At 32.2% G+C, this 17647-nt stretch overlaps 1 protein-coding gene across 11 annotated transcripts in view; it reads right to left on the reverse strand.

Annotated features, from left to right (window-relative positions):
- The window catches only part of LOC132742280 (basement membrane-specific heparan sulfate proteoglycan core protein-like), a 171500-nt gene that overhangs the window by 83644 nt on the left and 70209 nt on the right, over positions 1-17647 (reverse strand). For 10 of the 11 annotated variants that reach the window (XM_060730647.1, XM_060730642.1, XM_060730638.1 and 7 more), the window contains 18 exons: positions 16683-16793; positions 15257-15373; positions 14708-14818; positions 14178-14288; positions 13584-13694; positions 13036-13143; positions 12467-12598; positions 11786-11899; positions 10605-10712; positions 9914-10021; positions 8592-8711; positions 4887-5003; positions 4412-4525; positions 3818-3951; positions 2894-3035; positions 2024-2170; positions 1296-1412; positions 364-495 (listed from right to left, as the gene is read on the reverse strand). In XM_060730647.1, coding sequence (XP_060586630.1) covers positions 364-495; positions 1296-1412; positions 2024-2170; positions 2894-3035; positions 3818-3951; positions 4412-4525; positions 4887-5003; positions 8592-8711; positions 9914-10021; positions 10605-10712; positions 11786-11899; positions 12467-12598; positions 13036-13143; positions 13584-13694; positions 14178-14288; positions 14708-14818; positions 15257-15373; positions 16683-16793 — 2154 coding nt within the window. The remainder of the gene's footprint in view (positions 1-363; positions 496-1295; positions 1413-2023; positions 2171-2893; positions 3036-3817; positions 3952-4411; positions 4526-4886; positions 5004-8591; positions 8712-9913; positions 10022-10604; positions 10713-11785; positions 11900-12466; positions 12599-13035; positions 13144-13583; positions 13695-14177; positions 14289-14707; positions 14819-15256; positions 15374-16682; positions 16794-17647) is intronic. The other variant, XM_060730646.1, reaches the window with a different exon arrangement.

Here is a 17647-nt window from a genome sequence, read left to right on the forward strand (position 1 = left end):
TCTGACATATACATATATTTCACTGAATAACTAACAGCTTATAAGACTTACATGTATATGTCACTGAATACTTTACATCTTAAGACATACCTTTACATTTCACTGAATAACTTACACATAATCAGACATATGTGTATATTACAATAAATAACTAACGATTTATCAGATATGCATGTATATTTCACTGAATAACTTACAACTTTTAAGACATACATGTATATTTCAGGAATAACTTACAGTTTACCAGACGTATGTGTATAGTTCACTAAATTACTAACAGTTTATCAGACATTATACATGTATATTTCACTGATTAACCAACAGTTTATCAGACATGCATGAACATTTCACTGAATTACTTACAGCATCCTATTTCATCAGATCTATCTAGGCAATCAATCTCCTGGTCACACTGGTATGCCAAGGGAATACACTGGTTCCCACTTACACACTGGAACTCATCTCTACCACATGGTTCATCAGGCTGTTTGGCCACTGAAATAAAAAAAAATCATTTTCATTTCAAACATTTCCTACCATATTTTGGATGGGAATTTTACGTCACTTGTTCAAGCTGTACTAGTATACAACTTTGCATCTCTCAAAGTAAAAACGCTGATTCTTTTTAAGTATTCCCTTGTCATGCCCACCATGGTTGTTTGTTTGTTTGTTTGTTTCTATTTTTTTATGCCAACCCTAAACACATTTTTGGTCACATCTTAGCAATCAATTCAACTAAATGGCTTTTATTGGATAACTAACCAGTTATTACCAATTTCTCCACCAATGAACCACTACTAACCCCACATGATTTCTGTATCAGCAGTGACAGACAAAAGACCTTTAGACTCAATGTCCAAAAGAATCAATAGTCAAGCAGAAATCATGCCTTAGAATCAAACAAGTGACCCTTAGATAACTTATCTAAAATTAAACTTAAACTAAAATTAAAATTAAACTAGAGCTTTCATGAGTCAACCAAGAATGAAGTCAACAATATGAATAGTATTAAAAAGTAAAGCTATGCAAACAGAAATTTATCATATTACATTACTCACACTTAAAGCAATTGCAAAAAAAACCAACTTGTTTTCTGATTAAATCTGTAAATATCATATTAACACCCTTGGCAGAACCATGAAGATATATATTTTCATATCAAGTAGTCTGTATTGAAAGTGTATATTATGGTCGAGGAATGTTTTTTTCTTTTTTTAAAGATCAGATGGTATATGTGGACAGGTGGTCATTTAGCACAGGTGTGCCTGTATAAAGTGTGAATTCTGGAGACTTACTGCAGTTGGATTCATCAAATCCATCTTCACAATCATTCTCACCATCACATCTCCAGATCTTCATCACACACTGACCTGATGGACACTGAAACTCATTCGGTTCACACAGGTTTGAATCTGTAAATAGTAAAAACAGAAACATAATCAAAAGTTTTTAAGGAAGTTCTTATGTATTTTGACCTTACAAAGATTTGGTAAGGGCTTTTAAAAACAAATCAGTCTTTGGTATTCGACTTCCACTTACAATGGTTTGATACAAATCATTATTATTATTATCATTTTTATCATTATCATTATTATTATTATTATTATTAAAGACAACACAAAATATTAACATCTAGTTGAAAACAAAGTAAGTCAATAAAAAAAGAAATTGATTTAAAAACATAATAATATTTTTTCAAAAGAAAGAATGATCACAGAACCATATTTTAAAGCAGAAAAGATACTATAATGTACTATGCAATCTTTTGTCATCATTTTTTTTAATTTAATTTGATTTGGTGTACTTTATATCCGAACAAGTGATAAATCTTAATGAATTAAGTTAAACTTTTCCCTGTTTATCATTTAAAACTGAGGTTATGGACATATGGCATAAGAAATATCATCATCAACTTGTCACAGAAAAACATACACTGAGCCAAAAACTTAAAATCATGACTAAATGTAACTATACTGAACTGAAAGAATGTCCTACAAAAACAATTTAAAGAAACAGTACATACAACAGTCCTCTGGTTCATCAGAACCATCGGCACAATCTTCTTCGCCATCGCACCGATATTCTCTCCTGATACATTGTCCGTTCTGACACACAGCCTCGTCCCTACCACATTTACCATCTCCATCGTCCGGTTTTGGTGTCGGTCCAACTATAAATACAATGATGTTTATTTAGTTCTTAACCCTAACTCTGTTATCAAGGCAACAATATATGTATAATAACATTACAAACACAAAAAGCTGTCAGAGGACAGCAACGCTATACAATTCGAAAGAGTTGTCACAAGGGTGTTTCATTGAGTATAATTATGCTTTCATATATGAAAACATAAAATTGACCCAAAAAGGTACAAAGGCTTGTTATTAAGATGTTCTATTGAGTAAATCACTGCATAACTAAATGCATAAATTAAGGTCATAAATAATAACTTAATAAAGAAGAACATTTTTAAGGGGTGTATAAACTCAAAGACAAAATATGAAGAATATTATAAATCATGTAAAATAATTATCTTGGTAAAAGTAGAACAAAATACATTCTAAATTTTTGTTTATGTCTGTAATTATCCTGATGAAGCTCTAAGTCCCATCAACACTGTGAATGTCATGTTGTGACTTTCTAGCTTTACTCAATTGCCCCTCCATGCATTGCTTCAGGCAATAACAAGTAACAGAGTAGAACCACAAACTTTCTTTAAGCTAGCTGAATAGCTTCTACAAATATATGAAACTGTAATCCCTTAAAAGACTCAAACTCCCATCAGTGTGGGCCTAGTGATTTAATGGCAGCAACCTTAACCACTGCTGGACCAAATTAAGTCCAAACCTAAATTTATTGAGAAATACATGTTCTAAATAAAAAGAGTTCTTACTAGCAACAACTTCAAGTCTGGCAGTTGCCTGGTAATTGCCAGAAACTCCAACCACTCTACATGTGTAGTCACCAGAGTCCATCACCTTGGCAACAGGTATCATCAATTTGCCTTGTTCAACAGCTGATTGCATCGGTAAACCCTTTCAAAAACAGAACAACAAACTATATAAACATGATAAGGCTTTACATTGATCAATTTGTGCAATGGTCTACCTTGTATTAAATTCTGAACTGTACATTGTTTATACAACAGCTTCAGCACTAAATTCTGAACTAGTATTGTTTGTACAACAACTTCAGTGCTGTATTCTCTTTGAATTCTGAACTGTCCATTGTTTAAACAATAACCTCAAAGCTAAATTCTGAGCTGATCTTGTTTGCACAACTGATTCAGTGCTGAATTTTGAACTGTGTGTTATTCAGATACTAAAGCTTGTTTAGTCTGTTCATTGTTTAGACAATGGCTTTAGTGATTTGAAATCTGAACTGTTCATTGTTTACATGTAAATAAAAACTTCGGAGCTTTATTCTGAGCTGTTAATTGTTTATACTACATGTATTTAGTTGGTGAGTGCCAGAGTCTAAACTGTTCACTGTTTACAGCTGCTTTAGTGCTGAATTCTTAACTATTCATTGTTTAAACAATTATTTCAGTGCTGTATTCTGAACTATTTATTGTTCAGAAAACAGCTTTAGTGCTGTATTCTTAAATTTTTATTGTTCAGATTACAGTTTCAGTACTTAATTCTGAACTACTTATCATTTAAAAAATGACTTCAGTGCTTTGAATCTTCAGTAACATTTTGTCACAGTAATTACTGTTATGTTTCCATTTTTCCATAATGTCCCTCTACACCATCTGACTCATAGTTTTTTTTTCTTTAAATTAATATCTATAAAATATTCTGACTATACTACTTACTTCAGTTCCCCGGAACCACTGTAAACTAGCTCCAGCAGGAAGCCCCTGACCCATGCACGTGATAATTGCCTCAGCACCTTGTCTGATTCGCAGATTGTTGGGACTGACAACAACACTGATAGGTGATGGTGTGGCTGTTCACATGAAATATCATTAAATTAGTTTTAATATTAAATATACAATATAAGCACAGCTATTATGTTGTAGACACTAAGTAATCAGGATTGCATTGGTTCTTCAATAAAGTTGTTTAATTTCTGATTATCAGAAGTCAACTTCTTTTAATGATATCAAACATTGAAAAGGGCGCATCAAGCTATGTTTATGCTAATATTTGCATAATATCCTATACATGCAGTTCTACAGTTCTATACATACATGTCAGCTATATTCAAGATACTTTTCCCTTTTAATGTCATTGAATGAATTTTAAATACCATAACTATTTCTGGTGTATTACCTCTCAATTCATCAACAATTCTCTTTCAGAAAATGAACACTTTAAAGAATGATTGAAAAAAAAAAAACAATGAATTATTACAAAAAAAAAATGATCAAAGTCTTAATTCAAAGTAAATGAGGGGCAATCCTTACGGCAGTTCATTTCATCGGATCCATCCGAGCATTCTTTACGTCCATTACATCTTCCTGCCAGACTTATACATGATCTGTCCGATTCACACTGGAATTCCCCGGATGTACACCTTACTAAAAACAACAATTAGTGATTTAACTTATCATGATACATGATCTGTCCGATTCACACTGAAATTCCCCTGATGTACACCTTACTAAAAACAACAATTAAATATTACAGACTTACATATGTATCATTTTAACAGAAAAATAAGTCTATTAAGCAGACAAAAAAGTTCTAATATCTCGATCTATTAATAGAATTCAAAATCTCCTCCCAAACTATCAGTACCACTATCTCAATTTATTTATAGAATTGTAAAATCTCCTCCCACACTATCAGTGCCATTATCTCAATCTATTTAAAGAATCTCCTCCTGTAATATTAGTACCATAATGTCGGCTATGGTATCATAATGAATTATAATCTTACCACAGTCACGTTCATCCCTGCCGTCGGAGCAGTCGTACACTCGGTTACAAATCTGACTTGGTGTCAGACACTTGTTATCCACAACACACTCCATCTCGTCAGCTTCACAGGAGAGAGCTACAAAAATCAAAGTACGTTGTAAAATATCTATACATTTTACATTCATATGCCTACAACCTTAAATTGCCATTTACCAGTATTTGCATTAGAATACTCAATGTGACAATACATGAACGTGTGCCTGAAAAATTAGTCAAAACCGCACAGCCCCTCTACCAACCCTCGCACTCTCCAAAGAAAACAACAACAAAACCAGAATTTTTTTAAAATTGAAAACGGCAACGTTTTCTCATGTAGGCAATGAGAGCGGCAGTACATATTTCTTTTTATCCTGACAAAAGACAGACCAATTTAGAGAGGAAAATTTAGCAAATCCATTTTTGGCAGTATTCATTACATGCGAATATAACAGAAATTAGAGACACTTTTGAAAAAAACCTGATATATGGTATATAAGTATTTTCAAATTTCCCCCTCTCATATCATTTATGAGGCTGCTATGATTTACACTTGAAAATGGCATTGAAATATATTGTGTAATCAATATAAAAAAAAATAATAAAGTGGATAAAGAAAATTCTAGCATTTTTACAAAACATAATATTAAACAAAAATTATAATGTACATTTGCTTTATCTTTATACATATACTTTTTTCTTTGAATAAAGAAGATTACTATTAAAGCATAAAATAAAATTCACTGCAAAAAAAACCAAAAAAAAACAAGATTTTAATGAAACGAAAATTAATTTGAAACATAAAAAAATAAATAAAATGAAAGATGTTTAATGGAACAATAACAAAGAACATTTTATACAAAACAATATTAGAACCAACTTTTAACAACATAAATACAATAAAATAAAAGAAAACAAACAAAAATAAAATGAACAAAGAAATTGAGAAAAAGTAGCAAATCTGGAATTCAAGGCCTCCTCATGTACCTACCATTAAACTCCACTTCTTACAGAGATTGGGGAATTTAAATATCATTTCAATCAATATCTCTAGTTATTAATTCACTGCATGCCATGTTACATTTTCAAAAGTGATATTCAAATGATGAACTTATTTTGTTTTGTTTGTTTGTAAGCCAGTTTCAATGATAATGTACATTTCATTATTTTTATATTCTTATTTAAAGAAACAATATTTACATTACACATTTACCGACATTAGACAATACAAAATAAACAAGCCAATCAAAACTCTAACATCACCGACATTACATTAAACTCTCATACATCCTGTCACCATACACTTATCATGCCTTATATCAGATAATAAATCTGGTCATTTTAATGCTTAATCAAAATAATTAACAATTTTTACATATTCTTATAAGACCTGTCACTGTGAAATGTCTTAAAATTATTCCATCTAAAGGCTTGATAAGATACATTTTAAAGGACTCAAAATTTCATTTAAAGAGACTCTTTTAAATCTCAAACTACATTACTGACACTATTTTGTTTCTTCTTTTTTTTGTAAAACAGTAATTATGTTTAGATCATATGACTGCTTCATAGGCATTCTGGTATATGGAAGACCATCAAACTGCCACTAGAGAACCATCAATCATACAGAAGAACTTAAAGTCCCTCATAGGAGCTCCTGACCTAAACTGCAATGAAGCTAAGGTAAATTTCAGTCAAAAACATTAAGTACTGAACCATAAAGACCTAAAACTACATTGAATTCTATATACTGAATCCATTAGCTAATATTACTGCTGGTGTAGTTAAAAGTATTTTTGGGCTTTATCCAGATAATAGACTGACAGTACTAATATATTGGTATAGCAGTGTATCTTTTACAGGAAAAGAAAAATTGGTGGGTGTGGGGGATAAAATGAAAATGAGAGAAATAAATGGCAATTATATATAATATGTTGGAAACTAGCTTTAAGTATTGGAATATCAGTATAAAGCGTACATGTAAATCTAGGAGACTTTAAGTAAATAGCCTCATTTAATAAGCATAAAACTTAATCTGAGTCTGCGTCGAACCATTCCGTAAGCTAGAGGAATAGCTTCTTCATATAAAAGAATCCAATGTCTTTTTCGGTATTCTGACCAACAATGGTGAGGGGCAAGTGGTTTGAAGTCAACAACCATAACCACTCAGCCAAGGATGCCCCTTAAAAAATTTCTTGAAGTTTGACTAAATGAAATATTTCTTGAACAATATTGTTATTGTATTTAACAAATTAGATTCTACATGAGCTCGGATTTGAACGTCATAACAAAGTTTTTAAATTAACAAAGGCAGGGGTAATGGATTGTATAGTCAAAGCTTAAGAAGCAAAATATAAAATTTTCTACATCCTACATTATAAATACATGTCTATTATATTTATATATTTATACACGTAACCTATGTCATAATCTAGCTGTATTAAATCCTTCCCCTTTTCATATGGAATAGTACATATGAGCCGCGTCAAGACAAAACAAACATAATGGGTTTGCGACCAGCATGGATCCAGACGAGCCTGCGCATCCGCGCAGTCTGATCAGGATCCATGCTGTTCGCTATCAGTTTCTTTACTTGTAATAGGGTTGGTCAGCAAACAGCATGGATCCTAATCAGACTGCGCAGATGCGCAGGCTGGTCTGGATCCATGCTGGTCGCAAACGCATTATGTTGGTTTTGTCATGGCGAAGCTCATTTCAAACTTCGCTTTTTAAATTGATTTTATTTTTATTTAATTTTTTGTTGTTGAAAATTTTAATTTCATCTTTAACCAAAGAAAATTACAAAAGTAACTTTATAGCCTAAGAAAAATCTTTAACTTACTGTAAAATTATTCTTGTATGACAATTTAATTCTTAACAAATAATTATAGATATTTTTTTGCACTTAAGTTCATAAATTTTAATTTTTGTGCTAATATCTATAAAATTCAATAAACTTGTAACAATTTTAAAAAGAAAAAACAATATTCATCTCAAACTGTGTTCATCACAAACTGTCAAAACTCAAGCAAAAATAAAATATAGAGAATAAACTGGTCAAGCTTTGAGACTGGTTCCAACATATAAACTTTCATTTAACAAGTTTTTTGTTTAATGGAACTGATTGTTTAAGTTTCTGGATTTCCAGAGTCATCTTAAATCTGTATTCAAATTAAACCCATTTCTGTATACTAGGGTATTAAAAATAGACAGGAAATACTGACCAGCTTAGCAAAACAGTAAAATCTAATGACAAAAATAAGTCTTCAAGTTAAAAAAAGCTTCTTGCAGAGCCAAAATTATATACTTGTTTTTCAATATTTCATTGTATTCAGAAACCAGTCAAATTCAAAGTGTATATTTTTTTGGAACCAGTCACTGTACTAAAAGTTGAACTGGTCATGTGATATGTCAAGTCACACAGCATGTGATCATGTGACCATCTACATCAACGTCCCCTTATTTACTTCACTCATCACAACAGAATTGCAGAATATCTCAATAAAAACATTCATAAATCATGAGATTTTCTTTCTTTTTTTTCTTCTAAACAATCTACTTAAAAGAGCAGAAATAAATATGAATATGTTTAGCTTACAATGTAAGTGACTCGTGAAGCTTCTTTATATGAGCAAATTTTCAAAGTAAATAATGACAAGTGAAGTTTAAAGGGGTTTGAACCACTTACTGCAGTCGCGTTCGTCAGACCCGTTAGGGCAATCACGAACCCCATCACATCGACGGGATTCTGACAAACAGTGCCCTGAATCGCACTGATAATAACCCTGTCGACATCTCCTTCTGGATGCTGTAAACATTTTCCCAACAACTTTGTTGTTATTTTTGTAATACATATATGCATGTTCCAGAGATACTGACCAACTAGTTATATATTAACCTACCCTATTATGCACTTTTCTGGCTAATTTCACTTAGTAGATATAATGCATAGCACAGACATGTATAAATTGGCATAACCAGGGCTGACAAGACATAACAAAATTATAAATAATTAAATTACCCTTACAAATAGCACAACCAGTGTCAATTTATTTGGGGAGTCAGGGGTCATACTATGCTATTAAAATATTGTAACAGACAGAGCACATTTTATGTATAACAATGATTCTGTGATATACATTTTAATGCATGACCATGCCCTAGCACAAACTAATGGATAATCATAAAGAAGCAGTGACAAATAAATGAAGGACTCATTCTCTTATAAATAATGAATACTAAGCAAATTAAAACTGAAGACCATATTGCCATAATAATGCAATGCTAGCCAATGAACAGAAAAACAACTTTTTCTGACTATGCTTAACAATGTATCTGAAGAAATATTGCTCTTGGTAGCATTGATAATGTACAGTCAAGCGTGTATTAAGCAAGGGAATCACCCAAAACGGTCGCTTAATGAAACGGTCTCCTAAGACAAAGCATGATAAAAATGTCAAAATTTATATACATGACATCTTTCTTTTGTGGTGGGAATGTTTTTCAACTTCATTTATATATATGATATTGATTGGAATTGATTTTTCAGAAGAAAAAAAAATGGAATATTGATGACATACCCTGCCTTAAAATAGATTCAAGACAAACAGAAGCTGTAAGCTTTCTTAATAACTTATTTCAATATAGCTTGAACCCTTAGACTCACACAGGCTAGAAACTTCATATACAAGCTTATAATGACAATAATTGAAGATTACATATAACTGTATTTGAATTTTGCAAATTAAAATAAAGCCACACACAACTTAAAATTGCGACACAAAAAGCTTTAGGAATGATTAAGATGCATTTAATGTAAAGAAAATAAATATTATCAGGGTTAAAGGTTACATATTCTCGTTACTTACTGTGTCAATTAAATGCATAGTTTATATGTACATAATTGACTACATGGCAATGAACTGTTTGACTTTACTATCATAACCTTAACTCAAGGCAGATATTACCATGAAGTATAATCGCAATAATAAATATAAATAAGAAACTTACGACATCCGGCCTCGTCAGACCGATCTTGGCAGTCAGCTCTTCCGTCGCACCTGCGAGCCTCATTAATACAATCACCATTCACACATTGGAATTCGCCTGAACGACATGCTATAATAGACATAAAGGGTATGATATTAACAATTAGAATCTAGCAGAGCTTGCCAATGTCAAAAAATATTTACAGTACATTCTTGTATATTAAGCTTTTCTAACTCAGTAACTTCACTGTGTAGGAATACACCTTTTTCCTGTGATTGCAAAAATGATACACAAGTTAATATGGTTTATACAGAATTTATTTTAGTTCTATTGTGTAGGAAGCTTATAGACGCATTCGAAAAATCCATTCCTGGAATCAACCAATACCAAGCAGTACTGAGCAATGAGTGTTTAGTTTCTTGCTCAAGGAAACAACGGCTCACTCCGGACATGGTTTGAAGCAATGCAGAAAGCAATCCTTAGATTCCTAGTCCGATACATTAACAACCCTGCAAAGCTGCCACTTTAAAATCTGTATTGTATAAGAACTCAATATATGATACAGTGATGGAAGGTAAAAGGTGCTTGTAATCACAATAACCCATACACATTAAATTTCAAAGGCTTGAAGTAAAATTATACAGAGATTCCATTTCTATGCAGAGAACTTGAAACTGTTTTTGAAGACAAAATGACTTAAGCAGAAACTTACGACAAGCTATTTCATCTGAGCGATCCTCGCAGTCCATCCTGCGGTCACAGCGTCGGCTTAAATCTATACAAATACCATCGCCACACTTGAATTGTTCAGCTGTACATACTGAAAATTTACAACTTTTTTTTATTATTTTGTACTTAACTTTCACTGCAACCAAATCCTGCTTTTTTTCTAAAAGATTTTTCCATTTTCCATCTTTGGGACCGTTTATTATCATTTTCGAGGATAACAAGATGGGAATTTAAAGTAAGATAACAGTATAGAGCCTGGTCAGACTGCACGGATAAGCAGGTGGCAAAGGTTAATCACTTTTCGTTAAATGATAACTGCAGTTAAGCATATACAGAGGTTTAGCAAACAATTTGAAAAATACATGTAAATATTAATTTTTTCAATATACACTGAAAACAAAGTTAATTAAATAGTAATGTGATTATCAAAATAAAAGAACATTTTTCAAAACTACTTAAGTAAAAAAACAACTGAATTTTAGCCTGTGTTAACATAAGAACATAAGAATTGTGTTGATTTTCCTGGAGGTTAACCATGCTACATTTTGCTTTACTACATGCACAAGCCAGCATCTGGTTTGAATCACTGACTTTGGTTACAAGTTACACAAACTGACAAAGTTGTTGGTTGACCGTTTTTTTAATGCCAATTTTAACACATTTATTTGTCATATCTTGGCGATCGGTCCACCTCCTGGCTTTCCTGGATAAATAACCAATAATTACCAATATCTCTGCAAGTGACTGACGACTAATCCCGCCAAAGATTATCTCAAATGTTGCATTTTTATGAATATGCAAATGATATTTTATGACGCAAACCATTACAATGCTTTCAACACAAGTAACACAAAGACAAACAGGAGCCTGTATAGTGTGGAACTTTTAAGTTCAAAAAGGGTCATAATACTTTTACGATTCCATGTTAGAGTTATGTGCCTTGGAAAGCCATTTATGCTCTCAAATAAGTGTGTGAAGTTTCAACCCATTCCCTTCAGTAGTTTTGTAGATACCAACTGCACATAACCAAAGTGTGATGCCGACACCTTGGCAAGTACAATTATAGCATTCTGTATTCTTCAAACAGACCAATAAAAAAGGGAGATAATATAAAGCTATGAAAGGGGACAGTTAATAATTATATACATGTATATTTCAACTTACCACAACCAAGTTCATCAGATCTATCTGCACATTCTATGATAGAATTACATCTTGATTCAATTGGAAGACATCTGCCATCACTTTGGCATGTGAATTCATTACGTTTGCAACCAGCTGTAAGGATAATAATTTTTTTATAATTTTGGTTACGTTTTTTTTCTTCATTTTACTCAAATTGATTAAAACAGCATGTCCCCTTATAAATTAATGTCTTATGTGAGTAAAATAATAAAATTAAAATGTAGTATAAATTTCCATAGCAAGAATCACAGTAAATCGAGAAAGCAAAAAGAATATACTTATATTATGCTCCTCATAAATAACATTAAATCTGATAAGATGCCCATAGTAATAGGGGTTAGAAATATGGTGATAAAAAAAATTGATTGTAAATGTTTAAATATCGCTTAATTTTACCAATGTTTTTTTCAAAGTTTGACTTTTTGAAAACTTTCTTTGCTCATTGGAAGGTGAACAGTTTTAACAACATTTCCACAATCTACGTCAATTGTACCATGATCTTTTAGTTAAAAAAACCTTAAAAAAATAATCTCTATTTTCTATAAATATATCACTACCAATATCAATATCTTATTCCCATTTAGAATTTTGCAAAAATGTCTGTTATAAGCCGTAGTTTAACATGTTCACATTCATAGTAAAAAAGCCTGTATAACTTACGACAGCCATTTTCATCCGAGCCGTCTGAACAATCTTCATAACCATCACAACGTAGTCTTTGATCAATACATTCCAAAATTCCGCCTGTTTGACACTGGAAGTCACTAGTTGGACAACTTGGTGGTTCAGTAGCTAAAATACAACAAAATTTAATATTAATGCTACAAAATATACCAGTACATCGGATTTTTACGAAAAAAAGATTTATAAAATAAAAATCATTGACATCAACCTTAATGGCACAACTGCTTCTGTAAGAAAATTTGAAAGTTATATCAAAATAAACGTCACATGGAGATTAAAATGTCTAGAAGAGTGAAGTTTTGCATTCCTTTCAGAACTAATACTTTATATAGGTTAATTTTAGACTAATACTACTTGACTAAAATGTGTAGCTTCTATGAAAGATACTAATTAACACAAAGTTCTGCAAACCAGGTAAATTTCTAGATACGTAAGTTTTGGCAAGATGTAAACAAATGCACAAAAATAGTTAAATTATCATAAATCTTATATAATTATATGGTATTAAAATAAAATAGGTTATAAGTTAATAGAATATCACTTACGGCAACCAAATTCATCTGATGAATCTTCACATTGTGGTACTCCATCACAGCGCATTCTTCCCTCAACACAGTTACCATCTCTACACTGGAACATTCCTTCACGACATGCTGAAAATAAACATGATATCTTTACTTAAAACACATCAGAAACATGATATTTTTACTTAAAACACATCAGAAACATGATATTTTTACTTAAAACAGCATTGGCATGAAACAAATTGTATGGTAACTTATAACAACCTTTTCTATGCTAGCTTTTATAACTAAAAAGGGTTGAAACATTGATAAAAATATAACATGCACAAAGTATTCAAACAAGACATTTATCATGCACTAGTTAACTGAAAATCTTTTTTTACTGTCTCTACAGGACAGGGCCTTAACAAGAAAATCTGAAGTCAAAAACGCTATTATTCGCCTTTGAGGCTGTGGGGTGGGTGGGGCAGTTGGGGAAATTTATCATACCAGTATTTAAATTAAACTAAAATATGCTTGTCTTTATATTTAAAGAATTAAGAGCGACAAATTATTGAAAGCTAACTCACGGCAATTTTCCTCATCCGACCGATCCTCGCACTGCGCGACACCATCACATCTCATCCGCCCTTCGACACAATTTCCGTCAGAACATGTATACTGGTCTGACCTACATGTAGCTATAATTACAATAATTACATCACATGTTCAGCTGTTGATAAGAACAAGTAATACAACAGTCAACAGTATAATTCATCTATGAAATATCAGATCCTTTCCACTAGCAGCAACCATTTTTTAATTTTCTCTACATTTTTCAGCATTGGCATGAAACAAATTGTATGGTAACTTATAACAACCTTTTCTATGCTAGCTTTTATAACTAAAAAGGGTTGAAACATTGATAAAAATATAACATGCACAAAGTATTCAAACAAGACATTTATCATGCACTAGTTAACTGAAAATCTTTTTACTGTCTCTACAGGACAGGGCCTTAACAAGAAAATCTGAAGTCAAAAACGCTATTATTCGCCTTTGAGGCTGTGGGGTGGGTGGGGCAGTTGGGGAAATTTATCATACCAGTATTTAAATGAAACTAAAATATGCTTTACTTTTTATTTAAAGAATTGAGAACGAGAAATTATTGAAAGCTAACTCACGGCAATTTTCCTCATCTGACCGATCCTCGCACTGCGCGACACCATCACATCTCATCCGCCCTTCGACACAATTCCCGTCAGAACATGTATACTGGTCTGAACTACATGTAGCTATAATAACAAGATTTACATCACATGTTCAGCTGTTGATAAGAACAAGTAATACAACAGTCAACCGTATAATTCATCTATGAAATATCAGATCCTTTCCACTAGCAGCAACTATTTTTTTTTTTTCTCCACATTTTTCAGCATTGGCATGAAACGAATTGTATGGTCACTTATAACAACCTTTTCTATGCTAGCTATTATAACTAAAAAGGGTTGAAACAATGATAAAGATATTACATGCACAAAGTATTCAAACAATACATTTATCATGCACTAGTTAACTGAAAATCTTTTTTCACTGTCTCTACAGGACAGGGCCTTAACAAGAAAATCTGAAGTCAAAGACACTATTATTCGCCTTTGAGGCTTTGGGGTGGGTGGGGCAGTTGGAGAATGATTTACTTAAACTGGTGCATTACCTCTACAGCCAACTTCATCTGAACCATCTTCACACTGTGCTGGACCGTCACATCTCATGTTAGCAGGAATACACGTCTTGTCCGCACATTGCCACTGGCCGACTTCACAACCTGTATACATAAACATTATTGTTTTCATAAATAGATTAAAGATACAGCATTTACATAGAAGGTAAAAATCACTCAACCCTCAAACAATTACAGAACAATACACAACGCTGAGGGCCTCCTAATAGTATAGGGAATATCAATTTATAGTTTGTTGTTTTAGAACATGTATGGTTCAAGTTCAGAATTACATTTTAGTATTATCATGAAAGGCCAGTAAGCCTCATTGATAGATTAAGAAGTATTTTGAAATACATTGAGAAGAGAAGTAGCTTTCATGGCTTCATTTAGTTAATTAACGCCACATCAGAGATAAAATGCATGTGCAAAAATTCTTCTTTAATTCTGTGCATTATCCTATAGAAATGCACCTGACTTCCTTATCTGTCTAATAAAGAAAGAGTGTGAATTATGTAAGAGTTGTGAATAAATAAAACTTACCACAATTAAGTTCATCCGAACCATCAGAGCAATCGGCTACCTTATCACACAGTAATCCTGTACTGATACATTCTTGTGACGGTGTGTTCAAACACTGGAAGAACCCAGAAGGGCATGCTGTAACATAAATCATGTAAAATTTCTGTAGCATAAATCAAGCATACTTTCTGTAACATAGCTAAATAAACTTTCTTTACCATAAGCCAAGTATAATTTCTGTAACACAAATCAAGTATACTTTCTGTAGTATAAACCATGTATATTTTCTGTACCATAAACCATGTATACTTTCTGTAACAGAAATCAAGTATACTTTCCATAATAGAAACCAAATATACTTTCTTTAACATAACAAAGTATACTTTCTGTAACATAATTCAAGTTTACTTTCTGTAACATAAACCAAGTATAATTTGTGTAACATAAATCAAGAATACTTCTGTAACAGAAACCAAGTATACTTTCCGTAACAGAAACCAAGAATACTTTCTGTAACATAAACCAAGTATAATTTCTGTAACATAACTCAAGTTTACTTTCTGTAACATAAACCAAGCATACTTTCCGTAACAGAAACCAAGTATAAGTTCTGTAGCAAAAATCAAGTATACTTTCTGTAGCATAAATCAAGTATACTGTCTTATAAATTAATCATGTATATTTTCTGTTACATAAACCTATACTTTCTGTAACATAAATTATGTATATTTTTTGCTACATAAACCAAGTATAATTTCTGTAACATAAATCATGTATACTTTCTGTTACATAAACCAAGTATACTTTCTGTAACATAAACCACACAAATTTCCATCATCAACTTTTCCATGTCATTTATCTAATAAACAAGAGCTGACAAAATAAAGGAGTGCTTGACTACTATCAGTGCTTGATAGTAAATCAAGAGTCTGGATAATGTAAAAAGTTCAAAAATTGCCATAATTCTGTTTGTTTGTTTCATTTTACGCCTTTTCCCAACAGTATTTCAGTCATATAGGAGGGTAGTTTCCGAACCATCGTTCCTGGAGAGTTACACCAGTACTAGACTACCTTTCGTGCTTAACTACCAAAGGATCTCCCGGGGATCGAATTCTGTTTAAATCCATGTTAAGAGTTATTGACCTACTATTATGCACACAAATAAGTATATGAATTTTCAACTCACTTCCTTCAGTAGTTTTGGAAATACAAACTTACAAGCAAGAAATTAACCAAAGTGTGGAAGGTGACGCCACCAACACCAAACCACGGATATGTACAAAAGCTTTCCCTTTGAATAGTTGAGTTTAATTTGAACACTAAAAGATAAAAATTTCAAGTTGATCAGCAAACTGTATAGAACCTGGTCAGACTGCATGAAAGAGCAAGCTGGCCAGGTTCTGGATAAATATTTGGGGCTCCAGCAGGGTAAAGAATTAAAACTTACGACAATTGGCCTCATCAGAACCATCGGCGCAATCATTACGGCTGTCACATCTACTTGTCCCCGAGATACAGTTACGTCCTTCTACACACTGGAACTCTCCCTCCAAACACTCTGTAATAAATTGTCATCAAACTTTACTAAATGTACAATGCATTTTTACCAGATTTATTTGCTGATTTCTGAGACTATCCATAACAAAATGTCAAAAGGACATAGAATGATTGGGTGCTAAGCTTCTATGAATACAGTGTAACCTGTGTTAATGATATAATCTAAATACAAAGCTTTTATAAATATAGTAAAACCCGTTTGTAAGATCAATCTTTTAATACAGAAGTGAGACTTTGACTGAGATAACGATAGAAACACCTTTGATTGTTTAGTCAGTGGTGTGAATTACACTGATTTCAATATTCAAAATGCTTACACCAGCTAGCCATCAACATGTTTTAGTCAGATTTAGTCAAATTTGGCCAATCTGTAACATGGTTTCCTTTTTTATTTAATATGGCCAAATAATGCCAGTTGATACATTACCACTTGTGTCATATAATAACATGATAACTCAACATCTTGCTTCCCGCCCAAGCTTCATTAAAGGAAATTTCAACTACTTGACAACAAAAGCAGTTGTACATAAATATAAGTCTTGTCATCCAAAAACTCAAAACTTCTGTCATTTTAACAAATTTAGTTAAAGTTTTACATTGTACATGTATTTACTTTGAAGAGAATACAACTTGATCAATGATGGGCAAAGTGAAAAGCTGCAGTCTATAAAATTAGCATCTACAGAAATGCTCTGTGATAATGTTAAGCATAATATGCATGAAAAAAAAAACTCATAAAAATAAGCATTACTTATAGTAATCAAGCGCACATTATCACCCATTTTCTGTCTCTATGATTAAAATGATTTAAGGGACTGCACTGAGATTTATTGACATGACGGGATATATTTTTCT

The sequence above is a fragment of the Ruditapes philippinarum genome, unplaced genomic scaffold (assembly GCF_026571515.1).
Source record: "Ruditapes philippinarum isolate M1 unplaced genomic scaffold, ASM2657151v2 ctg2745_1_1_1_1, whole genome shotgun sequence".
Lineage (NCBI taxonomy): Eukaryota > Metazoa > Mollusca > Bivalvia > Venerida > Veneridae > Ruditapes > Ruditapes philippinarum.